The 14,852-nt window shown below is 48.2% G+C and overlaps 1 protein-coding gene across 1 annotated transcript in view; it reads left to right on the forward strand.

The window, feature by feature from the left end:
- tyro3 (TYRO3 protein tyrosine kinase) overlaps positions 1 to 14,852 on the forward strand; it is a 139,256-nt gene that overhangs the window by 25,813 nt on the left and 98,591 nt on the right. Inside the window, exons 2-4 of the mRNA XM_078233494.1 lie at positions 5,400 to 5,586; positions 8,974 to 9,074; positions 9,988 to 10,161. Of these exons, the coding sequence (XP_078089620.1) occupies positions 5,400 to 5,586; positions 8,974 to 9,074; positions 9,988 to 10,161 (462 nt within the window). The remainder of the gene's footprint in view (positions 1 to 5,399; positions 5,587 to 8,973; positions 9,075 to 9,987; positions 10,162 to 14,852) is intronic.

Raw genomic sequence — 14,852 nt, forward strand, 5'->3', positions numbered from 1 at the left:
TGGCTAGGGGTGCAGCAAGTTCTGGAGCACGAGTCTTCAGCGAATCAAATTGACCAAAATCTGGCGATGTGATGCTGGAACCTCTGGAAGATGCAGAGATGCATCATCCACTCAGCACATCTAGCTGAAGATGGTTGTATCTGCTTCAGCCTGGATGCTGATGCGCTGGGCTTCCCCATCATTGAGGATGGGGATACTTGTGGAGTTTCCTCCGCCTATTAACTGTTTAATTGTCCACCATCATTTACAGCTAGATGTAGCAGGACTGCAGAGCTTAGATCTGATCAGTTGGCTGTGGGATTGCTTAGCTCTGTCTATTACTTGCTGTTTTTGCTGTTTGGTTGCAAGTAGTCCTGTGTTGTAGCTTCACCAGGTTGGCACCTCATTTTTAGGTATATCTGGTGCTGCTCCTGGCATGGCCTCCTGGACTCTCCATTGAACTAAGGTTGATCCCCTGGCTTGGTGGTGATGGTATTGTAAGAGATGTGCTGGGCCATGAGGTTAGATTGGGGTTGAATACAATTCTGTTGGCCCACAGCACCTCTGGGATGCCCAGTTTTGAGCTGTTAAATCTGTTCTGAATCTATCTCAGTTAGCATGGTATAGTGATCACTCATATCCATGCTACTGTGGACAGATACGTTTTTAAAAAGTCATTCGAGGGACATAGGCATCACTGGCTGGCCAGCATTTATTGCCCATCCCTAGTTGCTCTTGGGCAGCTAAGAGTGAACCACATTGCTGTGGATATGGAGTCAGGCCAGACCAGGTAAGGACGGCAGATTTTCTTCCCTCGAGGGCATTAGTGAACCAGATGGGTTTTTCCAACAATCGACAATGGTTTCATGATCATCGATAGATTCTTAATTCCAGATATTTTTTCTTGAATTCAAATTCCACCATCTGCCGTGGTGGGATTTGAACCGGGTCCTGAGAACATTAGCTGAGGTTCTAGATTAATAGTCTAGCGACAACCCCACTGGGCCATCGCCTCCCCATCTGCCACAGGTAAGTTGGTTGAGGACAATGTCGAGTGGGTTTTTCCCGCTTGTTGGCTCCCTCACCACCTGCTGCGGGCCCCATCCGGCAGATATGTCCTTTATGACTTGGCCAGATTGGTCAGTGGTGGAGGTACCGAGCCACTCGTGGTGATGGACAATGAAGCCCCCACCCGGAGCACATTCTGTGGCCTTGCCACCCTCATTGCTTCCTCCAAGCGGTGTTCAACATGGGGGAATACTGATTCATCAGCTGAGGGAGGTTATCAGTAGGAAGCCTCCTTCCTAGGAGTAAGAAACACCTTCTTCCAGGTGTTTGGCCTGTCTTGCAATGCAGGACACGCGGCGGGCACTGGGATCCAACTCACAACTTTAGAGAAACGCAATCTAAGTAACTGAACCAACTGATTTTGTTGGCTTTTGCTTTGGGGCAGTTGCGTATTTTATGATGCAAGTTTACCAAGATTTCGAGCATCCTTTCGCACTGATCCTCAGCTATTTCAAAGCATTTTTGGAATGCGACTGTCATCCATTGTTTTCCTACCACACAGTAATTGTCTCATTAAATCTCTCCTGCCATTGTCCTTGTGTAAATTTTCCATCTCGTTGTGTAATTTCTGAGCTTCCATGTCTAATCCCTCTCCCTCCACCCCCGCTTTGCTGTCATCTCCAAATCTGACCACTTTGCCTTGTCTTCCAGCATCCATGTCATTTATGTAAATTGGAAACAGGATTGGACCCAGCACCAAGCCCTAGAGCATCCTGCTGGGTACCCCCTCCCTCCTGCACTTCCTCAAACAAATACCGATCTTTTTTCTACCTTTCACTGAACAATGGATTGATATAACACGGAAAGGGGTCATCGGCTCATTGGCCGAAATTGGCTGGCAGTGGAATCTTCTGGTCTAGCCCACTGACAGCGACCGACTGCCCCCCCCACCGCCCCCACTCCACCCCTACACCCCACTACCCCTACCCAGCCATGAGTTCGCCGGCCACAGAGGCTGCGAACAATGGGAAAACCCATTGACATAGTCGGGTCTGGAAGATCCCGCCACCAACCAAGAGCAGGCTGCCTCTGCTACTGCAAAACATTCCCCCGGGGGGCTGGGAAAATCCCATCCAACGTGCCTGAGCCCCCTCTCCATGAAAAGATCATCCAATTCGTCACAAGATTTTTCTCTTCTGGTATTTCTCCAATTCCCTTATTAGTGAATTCCAATGCCCTTCCAGCCAGTGCATTCCCAGCTCATAATGAGTTGCTGCTTTCAAAGCTTTTCTTTCCCATCCCTTTGGTTCTTTTTACCAATGATTGTAAATCTATTTTTGATTTGACTGCTTATTGTCACATGTATTGGGACACAGTGAAAAGTATTGTGTTTTGCGTGCTATACAAATACCATTCTTTGAGTACGCAGGGGAGGGAAGAAGAGAATGCAGAATGTAGTGTTGCAGCTATAGATAGGATGTTTGATAAGGTCCCCCATGGTCGGCTTATGATGAAAGTGAGGAGGTGTGGGATAGAGGGAAAGTTGGCCGATTGGATAGGTAACTGGCTGTCTGATCGAAGACAGGGGGTGGTGGTGGATGGAAAATTTTCGGACTGGAGGCAGGTTGCTAGCGGAGTGCCACAGGGATCAGTGCTTGGTCCTCTGCTCTTTGTGATTTTTATTAATGACTTAGAGGAGGGGGCTGAAGGGTGGATCAGTAAATTTGCTGATGACACCAAGATTGGTGGAGTAGTGGATGAGGTGGAGGGCTGTTGCAGGCTGCAAAGAGACATTGATAGGATGCAAAGCTGGGCTGAAAAATGGCAAATGGAGTTTAACCCTGATAAATGAGAGGTGATTCATTTTGGTAGGACAAATTTAAATGTGGATTACAGGGTCAAAGGTAGGGTTCTGAAGACTGTGGAGGAACAGAGAGATCTTGGGGTTCATATCCACAGATCTCTAAAGGTTGCCACTCAAGTGGATAGTGCTGTGAAGAAGGCCTATAGTGTGTTAGCTTTTATTAACAGGGGGTTGGAGTTTAAGAGCCGTGGGGTTATGCTGCAACTGTACAGGACCTTGGTGAGACCACATTTGGAATATTGTGTGCAGTTCTGGTCACCTCACTATAAGAAGGATGTGGAAGCGCTGGAAAGAGTGCAGAGGAGATTTACCAGGATGCTGCCTGGTTTGGAGGGTAGGTCTTATGAGGAAAGGTTGAGGGAGCTAGGGCTGTTCTCTCTGGAGCGGAGGAGGCTGAGGGGAGACTTAATAGAGGTTTATAAAATGATGAAGGGGATAGATAGAGTGAACGTTCAAAGACTATTTCCTCGGGTGGATGGAGCTATTACAAGGGGGCATAACTATAGGGTTCATGGTGGGAGATATAGGAAGGATGTCAGAGGTAGGTTCTTTACGCAGAGAGTGGTTGGGGTGTGGAATGGACTGCCTGCAGTGATAGTGGAGTCAAACACTTTAGGAATATTTAAGCGGTTATTGGATAGGCACATGGAGCACACCAGGATGATAGGGAGTGGGATAGCTTGATCTTGGTTTCAGATAAAGCTCGGCACAACATCGTGGGCCGAAGGGCCTGTTCTGTGCTGTACTGTTCTATGTTCTATGTCGAGGAATCCTCTGGTCTGCCATTGGAAGCAATATCTCCTTGTTTACTCTGTCAAAATGCCTCAGGAGTTTGAGCAACACTTTCAAATCCCCCCTTAACCTTCTCTGGAGAGCAGAGATTCCCTTCACATGAAAATGTTTCATCCCCAGTGCTACTGTAGTAAATCTCTCCCGCCCCCTTTCAATGCCTGGACATCCTTCCTAATGTGTGGTACCCGGAGTTGAATACGATGGGCGGAATTTTCCCATTCCGCCTGTCTCGGAAACGTAGTGGGCGGGACAGGACCATGCAAAGGTACGTTGACCTCGGGCGGGATATTCCGGCTTTGGGGTGAGTGCGGCTGGAAAATCCCGACGTTCTAGGAACAGGAGGTAGGCCATTCAGCCCACCAAGCCCTGCTCCGTAGGCTGATCGGACACTTCAATGTATTTTACACACATTGGGTGGCATTTTATGGCCTCGCTTGTCCCGAAATATAACATCCCGCCCGAGGTCAGCGGACGTTCCCATGCTCCACCCCTCGTCCGCTCCGATTCCTGTGGCGGACGGGCCGGTAAAATTCTTGCTACGATCCCCATTACCCTGTTAATCAGAAATGTATCAATCTCTACCTGAAACATATTCAACCACTGAGCTTCCAAGGCTGGGTGTGGGGTAGAGGATTCCAAAGAATTCTAGCTAAGAACCATATGGCATTTACTAAAGATCCAGCGTAATTTATTTGTTTTTGTAGTCGATTGTCTCTCTTCATAGAAATCATAGAAATCATAGAAACCCTACAGTACAGAAAGAGGCCATTCAGCCCATCGAGTCTTTATGGAGCCTTTATAACGGACTTGCCAACTGGTCCTGCCACCTTGTGGCACGGATACTGCCAGGTTTATCTTTCCTGTGTCCCTTTTAAAATAGCACCAATTAGTTTGTACTCACTCTCCTCAATCTTCCTAGCAACGTGAATCACTTCACACTTCTCCGCTACACGTCTACTAATTCTGTGTCTTCCTCGTGTCTTTTATTCTTCCTCACTGTTCACTACATATCTGGCTGTCAGTGCAAGTTTTGAGATTAGGTCATTTGTAGCCAAGTCCAGGTCATTAATATATCTCAAAAAGAGTCGAGGCCTCAACCAACGTTCCCACGCGTGTACACTTGGCTGCGTCATGAAGGATACAGCGCGGGCCTCATCCCCGTGCCTGCCAGGGTCACACGCATAAATTTAAAGGTATGGATCGTGGGAAAACCATGCAAACATTTGACATGTTTCGGTAACCTTCAGACCCTATAAATCAACCCCCTTCCTGAAATTTCAACCGATCCTCCCCATTGCCACCCACACCAGCCTCAGCAGCCCTTTTGTGGGTGAGAGAATTGTAGATTTCTACTAGCCATTGTATGAGCAAATGCTTCCTGACATCGCTCCCCAATGAGCTCCCTCTAATTTGAAAGTTTTGACTCCTTTCTGTAGACTCTGCCACAACAGGTAATAGTTTCTCTCTATCTCCCTTAGCATCACCTATGATCTCTAACCATTTCAATTAGATCATCCTTTCATCTCCTCCGTTCAAAGAAATACAAGTCATAGTTGCTCAATGTGTTTCGCACTGGACCAGTGGTCTCTTTGCTCACAGGGGGGGGGGGGGGATCTAATGCTTCTCAGCAAAGACAGCCTGGGAGGAGTGTGGGGGGAAGCCAATCCTTTGTGGTTGGCTTAGATCCATTGGTGTGCATGCTGAGTAGCATGTATTCTATCAGCAATTTCTTATTCACTCCCTTTTCTTTTGACAGGGCTGGAGTTTGTGGTCGACCCCACCAATGTTACAGTCTCACTGGGTCTGAATACTCAGATGGGATGTCGATTGAAGGGCTTCTCGAGTTTGCCTGCTATCCACTGGCTGAAGGATGGCCAAGGGCTGCCAAACGCAGAGTCCACCAGCCTGCACCTTAGTGAGGACGAATTGCTGAGCAGTATCAGGTAATCCCACCAACCCCAACCCCACCTGAGTGGGTTCAAGGCCAACTCCATAGGGTAGTCTTTTAATGGCGATTGGTGCTCACCATCCTGAGAGTTGGTGCCTAATGTGAGGGCCACCGATTCTTGAACTCCCATTGCCATTTCACGCCCAATTGAGTGTTGATTGGTAGGGGACGAGATTGCCATCTGCCCTTGGAAGGAAGTCCCACTAGTGAGAGCGATTGGCCAATCAGATTGGCTGACAGCTCTTTAACCTGGCCAGGCACAGCGCTGTAGTGGCCAGAGGCAGTACTGCAGCACTCTGCCTGGACCTTTGAAAAGATAGGTCCTGGGGTTCCCAGGACGGGAGGGTTGGGAGGGAGTTATCGTGATGTCAGGGTAAGTCAGGGGAGGGGGTCCCGGACCTCCAACATCACGGGGGATGGGGGGGGGGAGGAGGAGGAGGACATCCCAACGCAGAGGGGGCTTTCAGAGTGAGTTGCACCTCCTTCCTGCCCCAGATGGAGAAAAGTGTAAAAGTTTCCCACCCTCCTTCACCCGCCCCTCCCAGCCTAAATATTGAGGCTGAGCAGGTTAAGTACACGGTGGCACAGTGTTTAGCACTGCTACCCCACAGTGCCAGGGACCCGGGTTCGATTCCGACCTTAGGTCACTGTCTGTGTGGAGTTTACACATTCACCCCGTGCCTGCGTGGGTTTCCTCCGGGTGCTCTGGTTTCCTCCCACACTCCAAAGATGGGTGGGTTAGGTTGATTGGCCATGCTAAATTGTCCCTTAGTGTCAGGGGATTAGCAGGGTAAATATGTGGGGTTATGGGGAAAGGGCCTGGGAGGGATTGTAGTCGGTGCAGACTCAATGGGCCAAATGGTCGCCTCCTGTACTGTAAAACTTCTATGGTTCTATGAATCGGAGGAGATCTGACTATTTCACTCATTGCTTTAGTGGGAGTTGCTGTGTGCAAATTGGCTGCCGTTGTTTTTTTTTATTCCTTTCTGGGATGCGGGCGTCGCTGGCTGGGCCAACATTTATTGCCCATCCCTAATCGCCCTTGAGAAGGTGGTGGTGAGCTGCCGCCTTGAACTGCTGCATTCCATATGGTGTAGATACACCCACAGTGCTGTTAGGAATTCCAGAATTTTGACCAAGCAACAGCGATAAATTTCCAAGTAGTTGAGGCCAAAATGTTGTCTGATTTCAAGAAGAAATTAGATATAACTCTTGGGGCTAAAGGGATCAAGGGAGGAAGGTGGGGGGGGATCAGGATATTGAATTCGATGATCAGCCATGATTAAAGTGAATGGCGGAGCAGGTTTGAAGGGCCGAATGGCCTACTCCTGCTTCTAGTTTCTATGTAAGTCAGGATGGTGAGTGACCTGGGGTGTAACCTCCAGCTGGTGGTGGTCCCATGTATCTGCCGTCTTCCTCCTTCGAGATGGAAGTGGTCGTGGGTTTGGAAGGTGTTGCCTCAGGAACTCGCATCACAATAATGATGCACCTGGAAAGGATTTTATTGGGTGTGAAGCACTTGGGGATGCCTAGTAGTTGTGAAAGGCGCTATACAAATGCAGGTTTTTTTTGAACTATGGTGATCACCGGCTAAATTTAGGTGGCTTCATGATTTGTAACAGGAGCTGTGGCAAGGGTCAGCGTGCAAGGTTTAGGGATTTTGGGACATCCTAGTGCGTTGGGCTATTCCATCGCTCAACTGAGGGTCACTGAGATAATTGTTGACGTTGTTATCCCAGCATTGTCTGAAGCAACAGAAAATCATGGAGGAAATGACTAAGAGGGGTGCTGCACCATTGGAGTATGGCTCTGAATCCATGGCCTTGCCTTTGACTGCTAACCCGCAGTATGTTCCCAGTCTGTCGGGAAACGTGTTAGGCAGGGGTGATGTGCTGATGCCACACGGCATACTGCCTCCTCTTGAATTGTTTCCGTGGGTGTTTCAAAGTGAGGAAAGTTTCTTTTCATATCTGCCCCTTTCCCTAATGAAGCAGTGAGCTGGCGTCCACTACTTGTGGGTCATCAAAGTTGTAATGGTGGGGTCAGCAGTGGGCTTTGTGGGTATTGCGTTCCTCTCAGGGTCAGAAGGTCGTGAGTCCAATTTCCACTCCAGAGACCAGAGCACAAAACTCTAAGCTGGTGTCCAGCCGCAGCACTGATAAACCCTCAGTCCTCACGGATGGACGTATTAGATCCCATGGTATTCTGAAGGAAGATTAAGGGAGTTGTCCCTCAGTATCTCGGCCAATATTCCTCCTTCAACCAACGTCTCGCGATCTGGTTATCTGGTCCTCAGTGGGTAGCTGTTTCTGGGATCGTACTGTGCCTAAACTGCCTGCCACATTTCCCACATTACTGCAGTGACCACGCTTCAGAAGTAGCCTGTGATGCACCTGAGGTTGTGAGGGGTGCTATGGAAATGCGAAACCCAAGTGGCCTCTCTTGATGTGTGACCTGAGACATTGCCCGGGTTTTTGTTTGACCTTGGCAGGGGGTGGATGGCAGTCAACCCTGACGCCGGCCTCACCCACTGCCTACCAATTGGCACTTTCCAACTGAGTGGACATCAGAGGCGATGGACTAGTGGTATTATTGCGAGACTATTTATTAATCCAGAAACTCAGCTAATGTTCTGGGGACCCGGGTTCGAATCCCGCCACGGCAGATGGTGGAATTTGAATCCAATTTAAAAAAAATATCTGGAATTAAGAATCTACTGATGATTGTGAAACCATTGTCGATTGTCAAAAAAACCCACCTGGTTCACTAATGTCCTTTAGGGAAGGAAATCTGCCGTCCTTACCCAGTCTGGCCTACATGTGACTCCAGAGCCATGTGGTTCACTCTCAGCTGCCCTCTGACCAAAGGCAACTCGGGATGGGCAACATAGGCTGGCCAGCGAGCGATGCCCATGTCCCACGAATGAATTTTTAAAAAAAAGAAGCCAGAATCCTCAACTTGGACAGGGGGCATTCAGGTCAAATTGTGGGTTGGATTTTGACCGCCCCGCCCGTCAAGGGAATTGGAGAGGGCAAGGGGCAGAACATGGAAAGGTCCGTTAACCTCGGGCGGGATTTTACGGTTTGGGGTGAGCGAGGCTATAAAACCCCGCCCGCGGTGTCACCATCTGGCCCTGGCTGAGATCAGGTGACTCAGTCCAACCTGCAGCTTGAACTTTGACATTTCGTGGTCTGGGTGGCCCAGTTCCACAGAGGCTGACCTGTCCCTCCACAGGGATCCCGATGGAGGAGGGAAGTCACTCATACTTGGAGTGTGCGCTGTCTGTTCAAATTTAAATCAGTCATGTGACTTTAACAGTTGAACAAAACGGACTTGTTTGCATTGAGTTTCACTCTGATAAATCCCTGTATCCATCGCTCAGGTTGTTAAACGTGCAGCAGACAGACATGGGCTGGTATTGGTGCTTGGCTAATGCGGAAGGCATTGAGATTCACTCGAAGAAGGCCTTTTTAACTGTGGAAGGTAAGGAAGTAGATATTGACATTGTCCTGGGTAAGGGAGAGTCAGTCAGCGCGTGAGGTTTGTGAACATGGGGGTGGGAGAGATGGGGACAGTACCGCAGAGTGAGTGTCCAGGTTCTACCATTAGACAGATTGGAGAGTCAGTGTCCTGGGTTCAGATTGTAGAGATTGCAGAGGCCGCAACGAAGATAAATCGTTCAGAGTTTCGGTCAACAGTGATTGTAGGGCCTATATCAAAGATAACTGTGTGGAGCTTAGAACATTGGAGATTGCAGGGTTTGTATCAATGTGTAGGGTTTAGACACACGGTTGGGGTGTAGGGTTGAAGGTCATGACCATTACAAGGTCAGTATTAAAGGCAGATCCATTCATATAGAAACCCTACAGTGCAGAAGGAGGCCAGTCGGCCCATTGGGCCTGAGCCGACAACAATCCCACCCAGGCCCTATCCCCGTAACCCCACATATTTACCCCGCTAATCCCTCTAACATATGCATCCTGGTACACTAAGGGGCAATTTAGCGTGGCCAATCCACCTCACCCACACATCTTTCGGACTGTGGGAGGAAACCGGAGCACCCGGAGGAAACCCACACAGACGTGGGGAGAATGTGCAAACTCCACACAGACAGTGAGCCAAGCCGGGAATTGAACCCAGGTCCCTGGAGCTGTGAGGCATCAGTGCCAACCACTGTGCCCCTGTGCCACCCAAAATCCACCCAGTGTGGATTTATGCTAACCATCTTTTGGGATGTTGGTTTTGCCTGTCCTGCAGTTGGGTAGTAAGCGTAGGATGGGCAACTGTGCAAATTGGAATGCCAAATATCATGCCAATGTTGCTTATTGGAAGGGGTGCTGTAATTAGGATTCATGTGGTTGTTGTGTAACAACTCTTTTATCTTTTTCCTGATTAGGTTTGCCATACATCACAGTGCAGCCACAAGATATCATTGTATTTAAAGATACACCTTTCAACCTGACCTGCGCTGCTGTTGGAAGGCCCAAGCCTACAGAAATATTATGGAGAATGGGAGGCGTCTTAGTCGAAGGAACAGGGAAAGAATCCCCTTCTGTATTGACCATTAAAGGTACGGATGGCGCGAGCATCTGGTATTTTAACACACAAAAAGTAATCATGCAGAGTTACTAGATCCTCAGACCAGGGATCCAAAGATCTACTGCCGATCATACTGAACACTCAAATCAAAACCTGATAAACAGCAGCTGGAAATAAGGGACATTAATTTGCAGTAAAATAGGAAATTATCCAAAAATTACAATCAGAATTTCATACTGCGAGTCTGTCACAGTATCGATACTGAACTCTCTCACTGGGAGTCACTGTATCGATACTGATCTCTCTCACGGGGAGTCACTGTATCGATACTGATCTCTCTCACTGCGAGTCTGTCACAGTATCGATACTGAACTCTCGCACTGGGAGTCACTGTATCGATACTGATCTCTCTCACTGGGAGTCACTGTATCGATACTGATCTCTCTCACTGGGAGTCACTGTATCGATACTGAACTCTGTCACTGCGAGTCTGTCACAGTGTCGATACTGAACTCTCTCACTGGGAGTCACTGTATCGATACTGAACTCTCTCACTGGGAGTCACTGTATCGATACTGAACTCTCTCACTGGGAGTCACTGTATCAATACTGAACTCTCTCACTGGGAGTCACTGTATCGATACTGAACTCTCTCACTGGGAACCACTGTTTCGATACTGATCTCTCTCACTGGGAGTCACTGTATCGATACTGAACTCTCTCACTGGGTGTCACTGTATCGATACTGAACTCTCGCACTGGGAGTCACTGTGTTGATCCTGAACTCTCTCACTGGGACTCATCGTATCGATCCTGAACTCTCTCACTGGGACTCATCGTATCGATACTGAACTCTCTCATTGGGAGCCACTGTTTCGATACTAATCTCTCTCACTGGGAGTCACTATTGATACTGAACTCTCTCACTGAGACTCACTGTATCGATACTGAACTCTCACTGGCAGCCTGTCAATGTTCCAACACTGAAGTCTCTCACTGGGAGTCACTGTGGCATTACTGAACTCACTCGCTGTGAGTCACTGTATCGATACTGAAGTCTCTCACTGGGAGTCACTGTATCGATCCTGAACTTTCTCACTGGCAGTCACTATGTCGATACTGATCTCGCTCACTGGGAGTCACTGTATCGATACTGATCTCTCTCACTGGGAGTCACTGTATCGATACTGAACTCTGTCACTGCGAGTCTGTCACAGTATCGATACTGAACTCTCTCACTGGGAGTCACTGTATCGATACTGAACTCTCTCACTGGGAGTCACTGTATCGATACTGAACTCTCTCACTGGGAGTCACTGTATCGAGATTGAAGTCTCTCACTGGGAGTCACTGTATCGATACTGAACTCTCTCACTGGGAGTCACTGTATCGATACTGAACTCTCTCACTGGGAGTCACTGTGTTGATCCTGAACTCTCTCACTGGGACTCACTGTATCGATACTGAACTCACTCATTGGGAGTCACTGTTTCGATACTGATCTTTCTCACTGGGAGTCGCTGTATTGATACTGAACTCTCGCACTGGGAGTCACTGTGTTGATACTGAATTCTCTCACTGGGAGTCACTGTATTGATACTGAACTCTCTCACTGGGAGTCACTGTATCGATACTGAACTCTCTCACTGGGAGTCACTGTATCGATACTGAACTCTCTCAATGGGAGTCAATGTATCGAGATTGAAGTCTCTCACTGGGAGTCACTGTATCGATACTGATCTCACTGACTGGGAGTCACTGTTTCGATACTGAACTCTGTCACTGGGAGTCACTGTATTGCTACTGAACTCTCTCGCTGGGAGTCACTGTATCGATACTGAACTCTCTCGCTGGGAGTCACTGTATTGATACTGATCTCTCTCACTGGGAGTCACTGTATCGATACTGGACTCTCTCACTGGCAGTCACTGTATCGAGATTGAAGTCTCTCACTGGGAGTCACTGTATCGATACTGAACTCTCTCACTGGGAGTCAATGTATCGAGATTGAAGTCTCTCACTGGGAGTCACTATATCGATACTGATCTCACTGACTGGGAGTCACTGTTTCGATACTGAACTCTCTCACTGGGAGTCTGTCACTGTATCTACACTGAACTCTCTCACTGGGAGTCACTATCGATACTGAACTCTCTCACTGAGACTCACTGTATCGATACTGAACTCTCACTGGCAGCCTGTCAATGTTCCGACACTGAAGTCTCTCACTGGGAGTCACTGTGGCATTACTGAACTCTCTCGCTGTGAGTCACTGTATCGATACTGAAGTCTCTCACTGGGAGTCACTGTATCGATCCTGAACTTTCTCACTGGCAGTCACTATGTCGATACTGATCTTGCTCACTGGGAGTCACTGTATCGATACTGAACTCTCTCACTGAGAGTCACTGTATCGATACTGATCGTTCTCACTGGGAGTCACTGTATTGCTACTGAACTCTCTCACTGGGAGTCACAGTATTGCTACTGAACTCTCTCACTGGGAGTCACTGTATTGATACTGAACTCTCTCGCTGGGAGTCTATCACTGTATCGATACTGATCTCGCTCACTGGGAGTCACTGTTTCGATACTGATCTCACTCACTGGGAGTCACTGTATCGATACTGAAGTCACTCACTGGGAGTCACTGTATCGATACTGAACTCTCTCACTGGGAGTCTGTCACTGTATCAATACTGATCTCGCTCACTGGGAGTCACTGTATCGATACTGATCTCACTCACTGGGAGTCACTGTATCGATACTGATGTCACTCACTGGGAGTCACTGTATCGATACTGAACTCTCTCACTGGGAGTCACTGTATTGATACTGAACTCTCTCGCTGGGAGACACTGTATCGATACTGATCTCTCTCACTGGGAGTCACTGTATCGAAACTGAACTCTCTCACAGGGAGTCTGTCACTGTATCGATACTGATGTCACTCACTGGGAGTCACTGTATCGATACTGAACTCTCTCACTGGGAGTCACTGTATCGATACTGAACTCTCTCACTGGGAGTCACTGTATCGATACTGAAGTCTGTCACTGGGAGTCACTCTATGGATACTGAACTCTCTCATTGGGAGTCACTGTATCGATACTGAACTCTCTCACTGTTTAGTCACTGTATCGATACTGATCTCTCTCACTGGGAGTCACTGTATCGATACTGAACTCTCTCACTGGGAGTCACTGTATCGATACTGATCTCTCTCATTGGGAGTCACTGTATCGATACTGAACTCTCGCACTGGGAGTCACTGTGTTGATCCTGAACTCTCTCGCTGGGACTCACTGTATCGATACTGAACTCTCTCACTGGGAGTCACAGTGGCGATACTGATCTTTCTCACTGGGAGTCACTGTGGCGATACTGAACTCTCTCACTGGGAGTCACTGTTTCGATACTGAACTCTCTCACTGGGAGTCACTGTGTTGATACTGAATTCTCTCACTGGGAGTCACTGTATCGATACTGAACTCTCTCACTGGGAGTCACTGTATCGCGATTGAAGTCTCTCACTGGGAGTCACTGTATCGATACTGAACTCTCTCACTGGGAGTCACTGTATCGAGATTGAACTCTCTCACTGGGAGTCACTGTGTCGATACTGGACTCTCTCACTGGCAGTCACTGTATCGATACTGAACTCTCTCACTGGGAGTCACTGTTTCGATACTGAACTCTCTCACTGGGAGTCATTGTATCGAGATTGAAGTCTCTCACTGGGAGTCACTGTATCGATACTGAACTCTCTCACTGGGAGTCACTGTATCGAGATTGAAGTCTCTCACTGGGAGTCACTGTATCGATACTGAACTCTCTCACTGGGAGTCAATGTATCGAGATTGAAGTCTCTCACTGGGAGTCACTGTATCGATACAGAACTCTCTCACTGGGAGTCACTGTATCGATACTGAACTCTCTCACTGGGAGTCAATGTATCGAGATTGACGTCTCTCACTGGGAGTCACTGTATCGATACTGAACTCTCTCACTGGGAGTCACTGTATCGATACTGAACTCTCTCACTGGGAGTCAATGTATCGAGATTGAAGTCTCTCACTGGGAGTCACTGTATCGATACAGAACACTCTCACTGGGAGTCACTGTATCGATACTGAACTCTCTCACTGGGAGTCAATGTATCGAGATTGAAGTCTCTCACTGGGAGTCACTGTATCGATACTGATCTCACTGACTGGGAGTCACTGTTTCGATACTGAACTCTCTCACTGGGAGTCTGTCACTGTATCTACACTGAACTCTCTCACTGGGAGTCACGATCGATACTGAACTCTCTCACTGAGACTCACTGTATCGATACTGAACTCTCACTGGCAGCCTGTCAATGTTCCGACACTGAAGTCTCTCACTGGGAGTCACTGTGGCATTACTGAACTCTCTCACTGGGGATTACAGTATTGATACTGATCTCTCTCGCTGGGAGTCACTGTATCAATCTTGAACTTTCTCACTGGCAGTCACTATGTCGATACTGATCTCGCTCACTGGGAGTCACAGTATTGCTACTGAACTCTCTCACTGGGAGTCACTGTATTGATACTGAACTCTCTCGCTGGGAGTCTATCACTATATCGATACTGATCTCGCTCACTGGGAGTCACTGTTTCGATACTGATCTCACTCACTGGGAGTCACTGTATCGATACTGATGTCACTCACTGGGAGTCACTGTATCGATACTGA

This window comes from Mustelus asterias, chromosome 18 (genome assembly GCF_964213995.1).
Source record: "Mustelus asterias chromosome 18, sMusAst1.hap1.1, whole genome shotgun sequence".
Taxonomy (NCBI): domain Eukaryota; kingdom Metazoa; phylum Chordata; class Chondrichthyes; order Carcharhiniformes; family Triakidae; genus Mustelus; species Mustelus asterias.